Source organism: Sodiomyces alcalophilus, assembly GCF_042370955.1.
Source record: "Sodiomyces alcalophilus JCM 7366 unplaced genomic scaffold ACRALscaffold_1, whole genome shotgun sequence".
Lineage (NCBI taxonomy): Eukaryota > Fungi > Ascomycota > Sordariomycetes > Glomerellales > Plectosphaerellaceae > Sodiomyces > Sodiomyces alcalophilus.
Window position 1 is genome coordinate 3260691 of NW_027263532.1, and position 13994 is coordinate 3274684.

At 54.7% G+C, this 13994-nt stretch overlaps 6 protein-coding genes across 6 annotated transcripts; 3 read left to right on the forward strand and 3 right to left on the reverse strand.

Annotated features, from left to right (window-relative positions):
- Positions 1–60: 60 nt before the first annotated feature.
- Positions 61–1114, reverse strand: ACRALDRAFT_1025850 (uncharacterized protein; the record flags this gene model as incomplete). Its single annotated transcript, XM_071014771.1, has 2 exons — positions 61–882; positions 977–1114. 2 exons carry the CDS (start codon positions 1112–1114, stop codon positions 61–63), a joined length of 960 nt encoding a protein of 319 aa, XP_070879432.1.
- Positions 1115–2949: 1835 nt separating this feature from the next.
- Positions 2950–4266, forward strand: ACRALDRAFT_2024401 (uncharacterized protein; the record flags this gene model as incomplete). Its single annotated transcript, XM_071020219.1, has 2 exons — positions 2950–4003; positions 4244–4266. The coding sequence occupies 2 exons, from the start codon at positions 2950–2952 to the stop codon at positions 4264–4266; spliced, it is 1077 nt and encodes a 358-aa protein (XP_070879433.1).
- A 144-nt stretch (positions 4267–4410) lies between these two features.
- Positions 4411–5791, reverse strand: ACRALDRAFT_1059771 (uncharacterized protein). The gene has a single exon (XM_071016099.1). It carries the CDS (start codon positions 5687–5689, stop codon positions 4796–4798), a length of 894 nt encoding a protein of 297 aa, XP_070879434.1. The 5' UTR covers positions 5690–5791; the 3' UTR covers positions 4411–4795.
- A 323-nt stretch (positions 5792–6114) lies between these two features.
- Positions 6115–6918, forward strand: ACRALDRAFT_1027205 (uncharacterized protein; the record flags this gene model as incomplete). The annotated part of the gene is made up of 2 exons (XM_071014813.1): positions 6115–6492; positions 6676–6918. 2 exons carry the CDS (start codon positions 6115–6117, stop codon positions 6916–6918), a joined length of 621 nt encoding a protein of 206 aa, XP_070879435.1.
- Positions 6919–7648: 730 nt separating this feature from the next.
- On the reverse strand, positions 7649–10426 carry ACRALDRAFT_1046407 (uncharacterized protein; the record flags this gene model as incomplete). The annotated part of the gene is made up of 7 exons (XM_071015447.1): positions 9817–10426; positions 9653–9738; positions 9405–9525; positions 9189–9302; positions 8878–9138; positions 8051–8800; positions 7649–7992 (listed from the first exon to the last, which is right to left on the reverse strand). The coding sequence occupies exons 1-7, from the start codon at positions 9845–9847 to the stop codon at positions 7649–7651; spliced, it is 1707 nt and encodes a 568-aa protein (XP_070879436.1). The 5' UTR covers positions 9848–10426.
- A 1918-nt stretch (positions 10427–12344) lies between these two features.
- ACRALDRAFT_2091179 (uncharacterized protein) lies at positions 12345–13917 on the forward strand (the record flags this gene model as incomplete). Its single annotated transcript, XM_071022575.1, has 4 exons — positions 12345–12500; positions 12797–12920; positions 13029–13178; positions 13268–13917. Coding segments are annotated over 4 exons (1080 nt in total), but the record flags the coding sequence as incomplete, so codon positions are not given.
- Between the last annotated feature and the right edge of the window lie 77 nt (positions 13918–13994).

The following is a 13994-nucleotide window of genomic DNA, read 5'->3' on the forward strand; positions in this document are numbered from 1 at the left end:
AAAGTATTTCTTTTTTTGTTTTTTGATTCTTTTTTCTTTTTCCTTTTAAAAACGTACAGTTCACAGTTCCTCCAGCTTACGCATGATGACCGGAACCGAGGCGGGGGCGGTCTTGCCCAGCTCCGTAACAACGGCCGTGATGTATTTATCAGGTGTGGTGTCGAAGAGCAGACGGAAACTGTCGGCAGTGTGATTGTCCGGGTCAATCTCGTTGTACGTCTGGGAGTCAATGGCAACACGTTCAGTGAAGTTGATGGTCGAGCAGAGGCCGATAACCGGGATGCCTAGATCGTTGGCGAAGAGGGCAACATCGCACGTCCCGGCCTGGGCGTACATGGCGCCATTGCTGAACATGGACTCGGCGCCGAAGAACACCAGGCTCGCCTCCTGGAGGAGGGTGCCCAGGGCCGCAAGGTTGGGGACGTAGCTGACAGGAATTCCTTGGTTGCTCAGGCGAGGGACGAGGGCGCGGCCGGTGGGTTCAAAAGGGTCGTCGATGACCATGACGCGGAAGCTCTTCTGCTGCTCGACCCGGGCATGGAGCAGCGCGCGTTCGACGAGCGGGTGGTGCATGAACGTGACGACGAGATCGCCGTCGGGCGAAATGAGGTCGGCGACGAGCTCGGCAATGACCACATCGGCCACATGGATGCGTTCGCGAAGGAAGTTGTCGATGGCCTCTGTGAGGTCCTTCTTGGCATCGGCCTCGGGCACGTCAATGTCAATCTTGCTGACCTGCATCTTAAGCCAGCGGACAGCATTGCCCATCGAGAAGCACATGGGACGGCAGGCGCTGAGGTATTCGACCTGCGGGTTCAGAACGTGGGAGGTGAAATGGCGCGACATGGTGCTGCCCTGGGGGGTGGTATACGAGTCGATGACCTGGAATTCCGTGTCAGAAGAGGACGCGAAAGATTGGCTAGAGATGCTCAGGCGACATGATCCAGAGCTGCCTGCGGAGGATGTGGAAACGAACCTGCTTGAATGCCAACAGGGTAGCCTCGAGTCGGTCGGTGCTGTTGGTAAGGGCGAAGGCGCCCATCTTCTGGCCAAGAGCCAGTACTGCCGGGTGGACATCTTTGTCGGCCTGCGTGATAGAGATGCGCTTGGCCATGGACAGATGACTGAAGCACTCGGGCACATCGGCCATATGATCAGTGCTTTTTGTCGTCGGGGCAAGGACCGTAGGCTGCTTCGTGTTTTGTGCCTTGGTATTGGATAATCCAGCGGACTGCGTGCCGTCTGATTTCTGCCTCTGTTTTCCACCTTTCGCTTCGTTTCCGGCGTGTGTCTGGGCTGAATGGGTTGCGCCGGCTGATGCTTGCTGGGCAGCTTTCTGCTGAGCTCGTCGAGCTTGCTTCTCCGCCTTTGCTTTGGCCTTTAATTCGGCATTGGTTAACTTCCTCTCCCCTGGAGGGCCCTGGCTGTCCTTGGCTACAGGTTTGTTGGGCGCTGGCTTGGTGGTAGAGGTAGTCGGCGCAGGAGCTGTCGCGGGAGTGGGATTACCAGCGTCCTTTGGCTGGTCGGGTTTCGGCTCGGGAGGTGCATCTTTCCTGTCATTCTGCTGGGTCGGCTTAGTTGCCTCGGCAGATACAGTGCCCTGGGCAGGACCACTGCCCTCAGTCACCATCTTGCGCTTTGTTATTTAGTCGTGGGCGGTTGTGGATAATCGTGGATAGCACGATGGCGGGGTCGGCAACGTCTCGGCGAAACTGCTGCGGGAGAGAGGTCTGCGGGTACAAGGGGGAGGTACGACACTCTCAAAGCATAAAAAGATCCAATGTGGGCGTTATGAACTGGAAAATAACTCGCGAGTTCAGTTCGCGCGCAGGGTTCCTTGAACCCTTGGAGAGCAAGTTGGTATAAAGCAACGGCTTTGGGATGGATTCACGAGGGATGTGTCATATGGCTGGTACCCCACTAAAAACTGCATCTTATCGCACCAGTACGAAGTACAGAATCCTACCAGATAGGGTACTGATACTTAATTACAGCCGTGCTTTGATACGTCACGTGGGGGTGGCTAATGGTGGCTAGGCAAGTGGCTCAAGGGGCGGCAGCCAAGACTACGCGTATGCCGAGCTGCTATACAAATAAGTTCTGGCCGACTCGACAGATTGAGTTGAAGGCAGCTGCAACAAATCATAAGAACCAGGCCTGCTAGAATTGCCTCACGCCCTCTTCGCGTAGCTTACGCTGCCTTGGCCACGATATGGACTGTGTTGGATCACCACAGCCGGATCATTCTCCTGCTCTTTTCATGAAGCTATCGTCGATTCGTCCGCCCACCGCCATGATTTCCGACTACCCTATGCTTAGGCCTTAATGACCGCGGGCCCTCGCCGTCGAGGCTGCCAGTGACGAAGAAGAATGCGGTATCATCGTTAAACCTTCTGATATCAACAAGCTCACATAATCGCCTAGTAGTATGGTTCACTGTTGTTGCGAGGGGCACCCAGCCAAGGACCAAGCCCAAGCCCATCAGCTGGGAGTGGGAAAACCCTCCTTCTTTCTTTCCTGGCGCGCGCACTCGAGTTAGGAATCACTTATTTACGCTTTGGTATCTCGCCGCTGAAGGCCCGAAGAATACAGACGAGTCCCAGGTTGCTATGTGTAAGAGCAGAGCGCCTCTAATAAGTTAGGCTATAGGTAGTTACATAGCTGCAGCTACCGTCCTAATGGAGTACTCTGATTGTGAATAGGTTCTCCAAGACCAGTGCATGGTGTCTCAGTCACTCATCATACGAAGTATGCTTTCCCCCAAGGCTACAGCAGCCACAACAAGAATCAAAAGCCAAAAAAAAGCCCCCTGGCTGAGGCTCCGCCCACAAAGCTTTATATATCGGTGAAATTCCCAGTCCATTCCAAAAGTCTGATCACCCTTCCTCCATCCACATCCCTGGACATACCGAGTCTCGAGTTGTCCAAGACAGAACTACCCTCAACACCATGTCCACACCTTCGGCTCTGCATAACCCACAGTCTGATGGACCGGAAGGGCCCAAGGTGCACAGGAACACGACTCTTACCTTCCATGGCTTTCCAAAGCTGCCGCCAGAGCTTCGCCTTCGGATCTGGGAGCTCAGTATTCGACCAAGAGGTCCCGGGGTCCATTACTTTTCATTTTCCAAGACCAGCAACAAAGATGACGAGAAGAAGCAAGTCAACCGGCCTGACTCGCTGGCACTCGTGAACCCACGTTTCTTCGAGGACGGAAAACCCCGGTATCTCACCCGGTATGCGGCTGCGAATCCCATAATACCCATCTACGGGACAGCAGAGCACTCGTGGTTCAATGGCAGCCGCTCATTCTCACGCTGGGATGCAGGGCTCTGGACTGCATGTAAGGAATCTAGATACGTCATTCGGCGCTACCTGGCGAAGAACAAAGATATCTACAAACGCTCTTTTCTGGCTCGGGCACAACATAATGGGGAAGATATGTACCTCAGGGTACAGCCGGGCGACGATCTCTTCTGCCTCGAGGTCAGTGATCTCAGCGAGGTACCATCCATCCAATGGAGGCACCTCATAAGCCACTTTCCCCTCTGCCATCTGCACCCGGTCAACAACCCAGGAGGTCAAAAGGCTAGACACGCCAGACGACCCAAGCACATCGCCTTCGAATTCCACCCGGATTGGCTCGAATCCCTACCCGAGACCCTGGAGGAGTTGGAAGACGAACCATCTCCACGCGGTCTCGTTGCTCGCGCCGTCCTCGCCTCGGCAAGACGCGAGATTGACTGTGCTATCTGGCTGATCGACCACAATCTACACCGGGCCTGCCCGCCGTTAGAGCCGGCCCCCCGGACGGTTTTCACCAACGGGGAGCATACCTACTACGAGGCGACGTATACGCAGTTCAGGGTCCACAATGACGTGGAGGCATTCCGCCGGAGCGCCTTCTATTTCTCCCTCAAAATGACCGTATGGAACCACATGTATTGTTTCCGCAGACGCCATGAACAGGTACAGGGACAGCGTCTTCCAGCAAACTCCCTCCGTGAGTTACACATCCCACCCTGGCTAGGTGTCCTTGCGGGCAGGTGCGGGGACCCGTCGGGGGCTTCAATTCAGACTCCAGTCGTGGGTAATGGGGAGGCTTGATGGTCCCCACGGAAGGGTGGCAACATCCTGCTCTCACGTACTTGAAATGGCGTTATTCAGACCAGAATCTGATCAACGACGCATCGTGTTAGCGAATAGTGTCTCTTCTGCTTCTGCTCTTCTACCATGGATATAGCTGTGGATCTGTACTGCTACTAGTAGCATTTCTGGGTTTGTCGAGCTGATCCGTCAGCGTTAGGCGATTTCCTACCTAGGTGTTTAGATGTTAGGCAATAGTCAGTCGATTTGAGTACTTCAAGAGACGAGAGATATAAACGCATCTGGCTGCAGTGATTAGAGCCATGATGTAACCTAGCTAGACTTCAAAGTTGGAATTGATAGGAGAGCCGAAAGGGGTTATAGGTACATGATAACTAAGGCACCGGCATATACCTAGAGATATTTGTACATCTTTCGGGATTCTCGTCGGCATTGTTTATGACCGTTCACTCCCTCCTCTCTGCCGCCAGCAGTTCTCACAGCATCTTCGCACTCACCCGCAGATACAACGCCTGTGTTATATCCTCTAGACCGGGTCTCTGTGAAACCTTTCAACCGCTCGTTGACCACCTCACATCAACAGTCGCCACGAATACCCGACAATGCAAAACGTCCTCACTCATCCAGAGCATAGTATACAGTAGAATACAACCCGTCCGATCCATCTCGTCTTACCCTCCAAAATGAATCAGTCCTTGGGGGCTTGCCCCTCAAAGTAAAATCGCATCGTCCTTCCGTAGTCGCCCTCGGACGCCTTCCGCTCCTTCGCGCCAGGAACGCTAGTCAACAGCTCACGCACGCTCTTCACCAACTCCTCCATCTCCGGCCGATCCGCGGCACGGGCGCCCCTCTTCCGCGCCACGACAACGTCCACCTTGTACCCCTTCTCCAAGAACCCGCGGGCCCGCCCGAGCTTGATGTCGAGGTCATGCTGAGCAATGGCCCATCCGACCTCCACCTCCTTCTGCTTCGACTTGGCCGCCTGCCTCGCCTTCGCCTTCCGCTCCTTCTCCCGCTGCGCCGCACGCCGTCTCTCCTCCGCCCGGTCGACAATCTTGCAGATGGCAATGGGCGGCCCCGCTGGCTTCTTGTCCTTCCCTTCCGCGCTTGCGCCGGGGCTGCCTGGTTTCTTCTCCGCTGGCGGGGCGGCCGGGGTGATCATTTTGAGCATGTCGATCTTGTGGTCCATCTTACGCAGGATCTGCCCAGTGAAAAAAGGCCCCGTGATGTTGTTGTTGTCGTCGAGGAGCATTATTCGCTTGTCGCGGATTTCGAGATCAATTGGAAGTCGGTCGGGCTGTGCGCTGCCGCGGGGGGGCGCGAGGCGTCGGGTGGTTGTGTGTAGGCTGCGGGAGGGTGGGGAGGAAGGTGGTAAGGGTGTGCCCGCCGCGGTGGCAGATGAAAGAGGTCTCCATGTCGCTGATGGGCCGACTGTGTGTTGTCGGGGGGATGGATTGGGACCGAGTATGAAGCGTCTTCGAGAGAGACCGAGCCTCGCAGTCGTCTCCACGGACTGAAATGGGGCGACGAAGACCTTGTACAGGGCGACGCGGCTATTGAAGACGCATTGCGTGGGTTTCATGATGATGTTGCGTGCTCTATACTAGCCATTGGCGGTCAAAATACACAAAAAGTGAGCTAGAAGTACAGCTTTTGAAGTTCGATTTGGGTTAATCGACAAGTGAATGTCTGGCCGAGGAACAGATTCAAGTCGAACGTTTCTCTCCCATTTGCCGACGTTCAAACGCCGTCGAGAGTGGGTCACCTCTGACGTGAATCCACCCTATCACAAGCTCTGTTCTGGGTGCAGTTGGTCCAAGCTCCCCAACAACTTAACTTGATGGACTTTGAAGTACCTCAAAATATGTACCTGCTAACGTCTCTCATCTCACTGGCACCATCACCTCACCACCTCACCTCACCACACCTCCCCCCGTCGCTTCGACCCAGAAACACAGGGATAGACGACGAGATATACTATGTAACATCCCCGAGGCCAACATCACCATGGCCAAAGGCCGCCTCTTCAGCGCATTCGGGTGGGCCCGCGCCTACTACCAGCGTCACCGCGGCACCGCATCCGCACCTTTCTTCGTCTCTCTCGGCACCCTCAAGGCCCTCGCGGCCTGCCACCTCCTCTGGGAATACGGCATCTCCTTCGGCGGCGCCGCGGGTGGCTCCATGCTTCCCACTTTCTCCGTCTATGGCGACTACATCCTCGTCTCCAAGTACTACCGCCGCGGCCGTGACGTCCACGTCGGCGACGTCATCTTCTACGATATCCCCCTCTTCCGCCGCGCCCAGGGCGTGAAGCGCGTCATGGGCATGCCTGGCGACTACGTCCTGCATGGTGACCCTGATACCGGCTCTCAGGTCATGATACAGGTATGCTTCGCTCGTTTCCTTCTTATTTTCCCCCCCTCCTATCGCTTCCTCAACCCCCACCTCGTCCCCTGTTCTCATCACACTCATGCCCCTCTACCAACGAAACCCCGGGTTTTATCTGCATATCCATACGTATCCATCCGACGACGTCCGACTTACCTTGTGCGTTCCCCGCTCCATCAGGTACCCCAAGGCCACTGCTGGATAACAGGCGACAACCTGGAATCGTCCCGGGATTCCCGGCTCTTCGGACCCCTCCCTTTGGCTCTCGTTAGGGGCAAAGTCCTGGCCAAGATATGGCCCCCGAGCGAAGCCCAATGGATCCGCAATGGCTTCCAAGACTCCAAGAATTCCGAGCGCGGCCAGGTAGACCATCGCCTTGACCATGGCAAGAACGACGATATCAGAGACCATCCCAGCAAGTAGGCTCTCTTAAACACCACCACTTCTGGGAGTTTCACTGAGAAACGTGGAATCTTGTCGTCACTACATCCTATGGCATGTTGTGTTATTATTTCCCGATAATCTTATTTGTTATGTACACTACCTACCGACCAACCCGTCACATCATCTGGGGCCCTGCTATAGAAGAACGGCGGCATTATAAACGCAACAAGTATTAAATGCAATACTTCTTCTCCACGACTCTGTTCTAATTACAATAGCGTAGAGCCCAGTATTCTCTGTGAGTAGGTGGGAATCAATGGCGGCCAAGGAAAATAAAACCAGTAGGGATGAGAAAAAAATGCCGATCCCAACCATGGTCATAATGCATGATACAAGTAGAACCGCCCACCTCTCTCGCTCCAGTCCTCGCACACTGCTACCCTCAACGAAAAATCACAGCCCATGGCATCCGGAAACCGCTTCTATGGCCGCTCCGAATCCTCCTCCAGCTTTCTCCAACACAACAGCTACCGCTCACCTCAGACGTCGACGAGCGGCGATACCAACCCAGAAGCAAAAAGAAAAATCGGCCAGTCTGGTGTGTCAAGCAATATACTCCACTAACTCCTTCCATCCTCCTCTTTGGCGCCTTTGCCGTGCTGATATGCCTCCCGAAGGGAATCCACCAAACAAAAACAAAAGAAAAAAAAAGAGAGACAGAGACAAAGACAGAGAGAAAGGAACGCAAGTGACAGTCGGTTTCGGCTGATCAACCCTCAATGTGAGTCTTGGTTGTGCCCTGTCCGAGGAGTTCCAGGCATCGTTGCGCAAGGTTTACCACCTCGCCTTCATCGTCGTCCTCGAGCTCGTTGTCTGGCTCGACTTGGCGGTTCGCGATTGCCTTGATCTGGTCGACAATGTCCTCCGCCTGGCCAATCAGTTGGATAAGGTTCTTGTCTTCCGACTCGAGGAGCTGGAGCAGTGTCCATATCGCGATGTGCTGGAACGTCGCGTCACCGCTCCTCAGGAACCGGATCAGGTACCCATGTATGCCACCGTTAGGAGATTCCCAGTCTTGCACAAATACCGAGTAATCGCCAACTAGCCATCCATCTCGTTAGCACAACGTTGTCCACAAAATGGAACAAGGGGGGGAAAGAGCGAGACGCACCCTTGGAAGATAAATTGCCCAGGGCCGCGGCGCTGTTGCCCTGAACCTCAATACTGGGCGAATCGGTGAGTGGAATGAGGACCTCGAAAACGCCGAGATTAAGGAGATGCGATTTGAGCTCGTCGCTCAGAGCAAGCACGGCAATCGCCGCCGTCATCTCGGACTGCACGGTGACGGGAACGTCGAGAACCAGCTGCTTGCACTTCTGCACGGCGCCAGCATCGAGGACGAGGGCCTTGTTTCGGTCGGAGCTGGCAGCAAGGTTCCGGAGAGTGGAAATGGCATGGCACTGGATTTCTTCGTTATCCGTGGAGCCGAGGAGATCCACCAGAGGCTTCAAGAAGCCGGCTTCGATGATGGGTGATTCGTTCATGGGATGAATGGAGATATTGCGGATGCAGGCGACGGCCGACAGGATGAGGGGCAGATAGGACGACTGCAGCAGCCGGAGTAGGGGCGCCAGGCCGCTGGAGCGGACAATGTCGAGCTGATACTTTTCGTCCGAGGCCAGGTTCCGGAGGGCCAGCGCGGCCTGGCACTGGACCTTGGGGGAGGACGAGTCCATGAGAGCGACGAGCGATGTGACTAGTTTGGTCTCGGTCTGTGCAAGCTTCCGCCGGTTGCTAGCGTCGACAGCAATGTTGCTAAGGGCCGTTGTGCAGTAGTATTGGACGTCGACATCGGGCGAGGACAAAAGCTGGACGAGGACCGGAATGGCACCAGCGTTAACAAGTTGTTGCCGGTTCTCGTCTGTGGCTGGTTAGCAAGGCACTCTTTGCACGAATGTAGGAGCAGGGTCCGGGGGGATAGGTAGGTAGGAAAATTACCCGAGTGTGTCATATTGAGCAAGGCGCCGGTGGCATTGCGCTGGACACGCATATCCTTCGACTTGGCCAGTCTCGTCAGGGGACCGAGAGCGCCCGACTGAGCAATCCTTGCTTTGTTCTCTTCATGGGTGGCCAGGTTGGTGATGCAGCCTACAGCGTTGCATTGCACTTCGACGTTGGGGGAGAGCATCTGTCGGATCAAAGGCTGGAGACCACCCATTTGGACGATGAGGACTTTGTTCTCGGCTACATATTTTCGTCCTAGATTAGCCATATTCAAAAGGAGTGGCGGGGCCAAGGGTGAGACCGACTATTGACAGCTAGGTTTCCGAGTGCAGCACTGGCAGCTCTTTGTACTTCGATGTCGGAGCTCTGTAGGAGGAACAGAATCGGCTCGAGAGTGTCCCGGTGGACTTCTCGTACATCTATGAAGTATGGTCAGTTTGTCAAGTCTCCATTGTAAAGGAGATTCCGTCGCAGCAAGACAAGCAACAACACGAGCGTCGCCCACCCCAACTATAACTTACCGCGTTCGGTGATTTCCGCGAATGTGAGACTGGCACTGCGCTGTAGGTCGATATTCTCGGAAAAGACGAGGGTACTCAGGGCGCGCAGTGGTTCGCCGGAGAAGAAGTCGGTCTCGCCACGCTAGATAAAAGTTAGTGATGCGGATGAGCCACGAGAGAAAAAAGCAAGAAAGAGAGAGAAAAGACGACGACCGCGAGACGTTGGAGGAGAAGGGAGGCTTGGTAGGTTGGTGTTGGATTGAACGTACGTTCTCGAGATACTGCAGAAGGTCGGCGACAGCCTCCCTTTCGCTGTCGGCGAGCACCGGTTCGTAGAGGCCGTCACGGGCGCGGCCTGCATTACAAAGATGAGTTAGCACGTGTATCCAAGGCACGCAAGATGATGAGACGGATAGCCCAGGCTGGGACTCACCTCCGCAACAAGAGCTACTACAAACTCCCATGGTTGGAAGAAGGTCGTGTTTGGGTAAAGAGACGATTGACGAGTCAGTCCGACAAAGGGATCAATGGTAGAGTGATTGAGTCGGAGCTACGATTGCAGCTAGCTGAAGACAACGGAAGCTGTGTTGTGTCCGATGTCGTTGGCTCGGGGTTTGTTGCTTGTCGCTCGATGGATTGCGAGTCACGCCGCGAATGGAGAGCCGACACCGTGGACGAGCTCGAAACAGGTTGAGATTCGTCAACAGGCAGAGAAGAGACGCGAGGTTCGCAAGGTTCCAGACCCCAGAAGTCAATAGTCCTCCGCGTATTCGGATCGCCCGTCGTGAGTGGTGCGCTCACTTGCTCTTTGGCGTCCTGTTCCCCGGCCAGGTGAGGCAATGACGCCTTGCCAATAGCTTGGTCCGCGTGGCAAAGCAAGCCGGTGGGCCGACGAGGCAGGGACTTGGTTCGGGAGAAACGTGTGTCGTCTGATGATGAGCGTTGATGGAAAGGAAACGAAGTCGATGCAGCTCTGGAGATGAGCCAAGGGCCACGAGATGCTGGTTAGACTGGCTGGCGGGCGGGCGGGCGGGCGGGCGGACTAGCTGAGGTCGAGGCAGTGAGATGGGGAAAGAGGGAAGGTGCCAGACTTGCTGCAGGCAAGGGTTTACTTTGGGTGCTCGCGCTGTGCTGGGGCAACGTACCAAGGCAGCTCAACTATAGGATGTGGGGACAAGTCTCAGGCGCTGCTAGAGCAGGTACGAGGGCCGGGTACGTAAGTACCTAGGTACCTTGTGATAGTGGAGACGACGATATGTGTACCTACCAGTTATAGGTGTCCCGTACAGTGTTTATTCTTTCATTTGGCAAGGTCGATTCAATGATTGGTCCTGACACTTCTAAATACCATTCTGATGAGTAATGTTTGGGAGAGAAGGTACGATTGGATTGGCAGAATAGCATCAATGCCAGAACCCAGGTGCAAGCAAGGTACCAACATAGACTCTTGAAATACCTTATAGCAGTTCTGCATTTACGGTATAATTGCTCCCAACTCATATAGTGCATGCAGGTATACGTACGTTATAAGGACAGACTAACTCGAGTTTGAAGCATTATGAGATGCGGAGTAGGTGAATAAAACAAAAGCTTATGAGGCAGCGATTTAGACATATTCGGGAATCAGGCTTAAAACTCTCTCTGGATATTACGAATATTCATTTTTGTATAGGATATGTCTGGGGTAATTGTGTACCTAGAGAGCAATGCATGGTTAACTCGTCTTATAGTCATTAAAAGTGCCTCTCGAGTATAACGTACAGGCACCTAGTAATTTAGGTCATACAACGTCATGCTGCGGTTATCGTCCGTGTTCGTCCCGTTCTCCCAAAGCGCTATCCTACTTCGTAGAATCTTCTCCCAGGACAACCCGCGATAATACATAAGTGCCCTAAGATTCCCAGGGCGTCCCTCTACCTCCCTGGCATACTTCGTAGGCATAGAAGGGCCTGCTATCTTTAAGAGACCATACCGATCAAACCTCCGATTAATACAATATATACATATATGTATGTATATGGATTTTTTGTGCAACACAAATAACAGGAAGAAAACGTCCTAGTTTACGATAGGTATCTTATCCAATCTGGGGGCTGGCACAAGATGAAGTAATAAGGCAGAACTATAATCACCGCTTCTTCATACCTCAGCATCCGCCTCAGTTCTCAACCCTTCTCCGATCGACCAACCACCAAGCAATCCATCCGTCGATCGAGCAATCCACAGACGAAGCGGGCCCCTTCATCCCTGTCCGCATGTATACGACTCTAGGGGTTACTATCTGCAGACTGTCGCTCATTCCTTTTTCCGACCGCCCGCTTCACGACAAAACTCCTCCTTTACTCCCTCCCCCCAACCAGGCTTCCCATTTGAACTCGCCCTTCCCACTCTCTGTCGTCCAACACAGCCCGCCGGATGGTGAGAAACGAGAGAGACTCGAAGTCCGGGGGCTCTCTGGCCACGTTTCGAATACGTTGTACCTATTTCCACCTTTTGACGGACGCGCTAGTCTGACCATCTGGCTCGGCTCCGTGCAAACCGATCATGACCGACCACTGCGACGACCCCGCCGCCAGCCAAGGGCCGAAACCGAATGCCCCAGATGCTAGCGCGGACGAGTCATCATCACCACCCCCGCCACCGGATCCAGCACAATCATCGCAACAATCACCACAACCACTACCACAGTCGCAACCACCACAGCCATCGCAACCGCCTCCGCAATCCCAACCTCCACCCTCATCCCAGTCCCCATCGCTGCAATCCCCTCCATCGCAACCCGAACCGGATCAACCCCCAGAAGGGGAACAAGAGGACGACGAAAAGCACAAAACCGAGCTACAGCCGCCAGCCTCATCGTCGTCATCCGGTCTGGCAACCGCGCCCGCGTCAACATCGGCGGCCCCGCCCGTCTTCGCTACGGCTGCGTCCATCGCACGACCACATGCTCATCGCCACGCCCCGAGTCGCGATCTTCCTTTCGTCACTCCCCTCTCCTACCTTCGACCTCGGCCGTTCCATACAGTCACAGCAGCTCTCCCGACCATGCCCACTCCCACGCCCGCGCCTCCTGCGAAGCCGCCGAGTCCGCTCGACAAGGAACAGATGCAGGGTTTGGTAAGAAAATTTGACCTCTCGGCGCTCCCTTGTTCTGTCCTCCTTCACTCGTGCTTTTTCCCCCGTCCTTGTCCCCTCGCCTCGCCTCGCCTCAACAACCCATTTTTTCGACTCTATTCCATCTTCCCAGCAACATTATCGAGCGTGCCGTTGCGCATAGTTACCTGAGACCCCGGCCGTCGTGTCCCATGCGGGGTAGCAACCTCCAGGGCTCAGGGCGTTATCCTGGCGCAGACACCACCACAACTCCCCATGTCCAACCGGATCGCTAACCAACGTTTCCTCTCGCCTTCTAGAGATCGATTCGCGAATTCCTCAAAGTCCGAACGAGCTACGATGTCCTACCTCTTTCCTTCCGGCTCATTGTCCTCGACACCGACCTCTTAATCAAGAAAAGCCTCAATATCTTTATCCAGAACTGTACGACTCGACGTCCCTAAACGTTAACACTATATCACCATCCCACATCGAAAATCATTCTGCGTCCCCTCCTCCACAGTCGACCTTCTAGACTAACATAACTTGTAGCTATCGTTTCTGCCCCGCTATGGGACTCCCACACCTCCACCTTCGCCGGCTTGTTGACAGCCACCGACTACATCAATGTCATTCAATACTACTGCCAGTTTCCCCATGAGATGAGCAAGCTCGAACACTTCCGGCTCAGCAGCTTACGAGGTAGGTCATGCCACCTATTCCAATATGCGAGAAAGCCTGGACAGCGGGAGATTTCTTGCGTTGGTATACTAACGCAGGTATCTCACCAGACATCGAAAAAGCCATTGGCGTCTCGCCCCTCGAAACCGTCTCAGTCAACCCCATGCGGCCCCTCTACGAAGCCCTTCGCCGGATGCTCAAGACCAAGGCCCGCCGAATCCCGCTTATCGACGTTGACGACGAGACGGGTCGTGAGATGGTCGTCAGCGTCATCACGCAATACAGGATACTCAAGTTCATCGCGGTAAACAACGAGCACAACACCGTCCTCCTCAAGAAGCCCGTAAAAGACATTGGCCTCGGCACATGGACCAACCTCGTCACGGCCAGCATGGGAACCTCCGTCCTGCAGGTGGTCAACCGCATGGTCAAGTCGGACATCTCGTGCGTCCCCATCCTCGACAAGCACGGCCGCGTGCTCAACGTCTTCGAAGCGGTCGACATCATCCCCTGCATCAGGGGCGGCGCTTACGACGAGCTGTCCGCCAGCGTCGGGGAAGCTCTGTGCAAGCGGCCCGACGATTCCCCCGGCATTTACACCTGTTCGCCCGACGACCGGCTCGATTCCATTTTCGACACGGTCCGCAAATCAAGAGTGCACCGCCTGATCGTGGTGGACGACGACAACAGGCTCAAGGGCATCATCGCCCTGTCGGACATACTCAAGTACGTCCTCCTCTACGGCGAAGAGGACGACTAAATAGTCTGCAGCCCGTTTATTCTTCTCAGTGGCTGTAGGTCGGTATTAGGGCTGGGCTTTTTACCTGACACAACGAA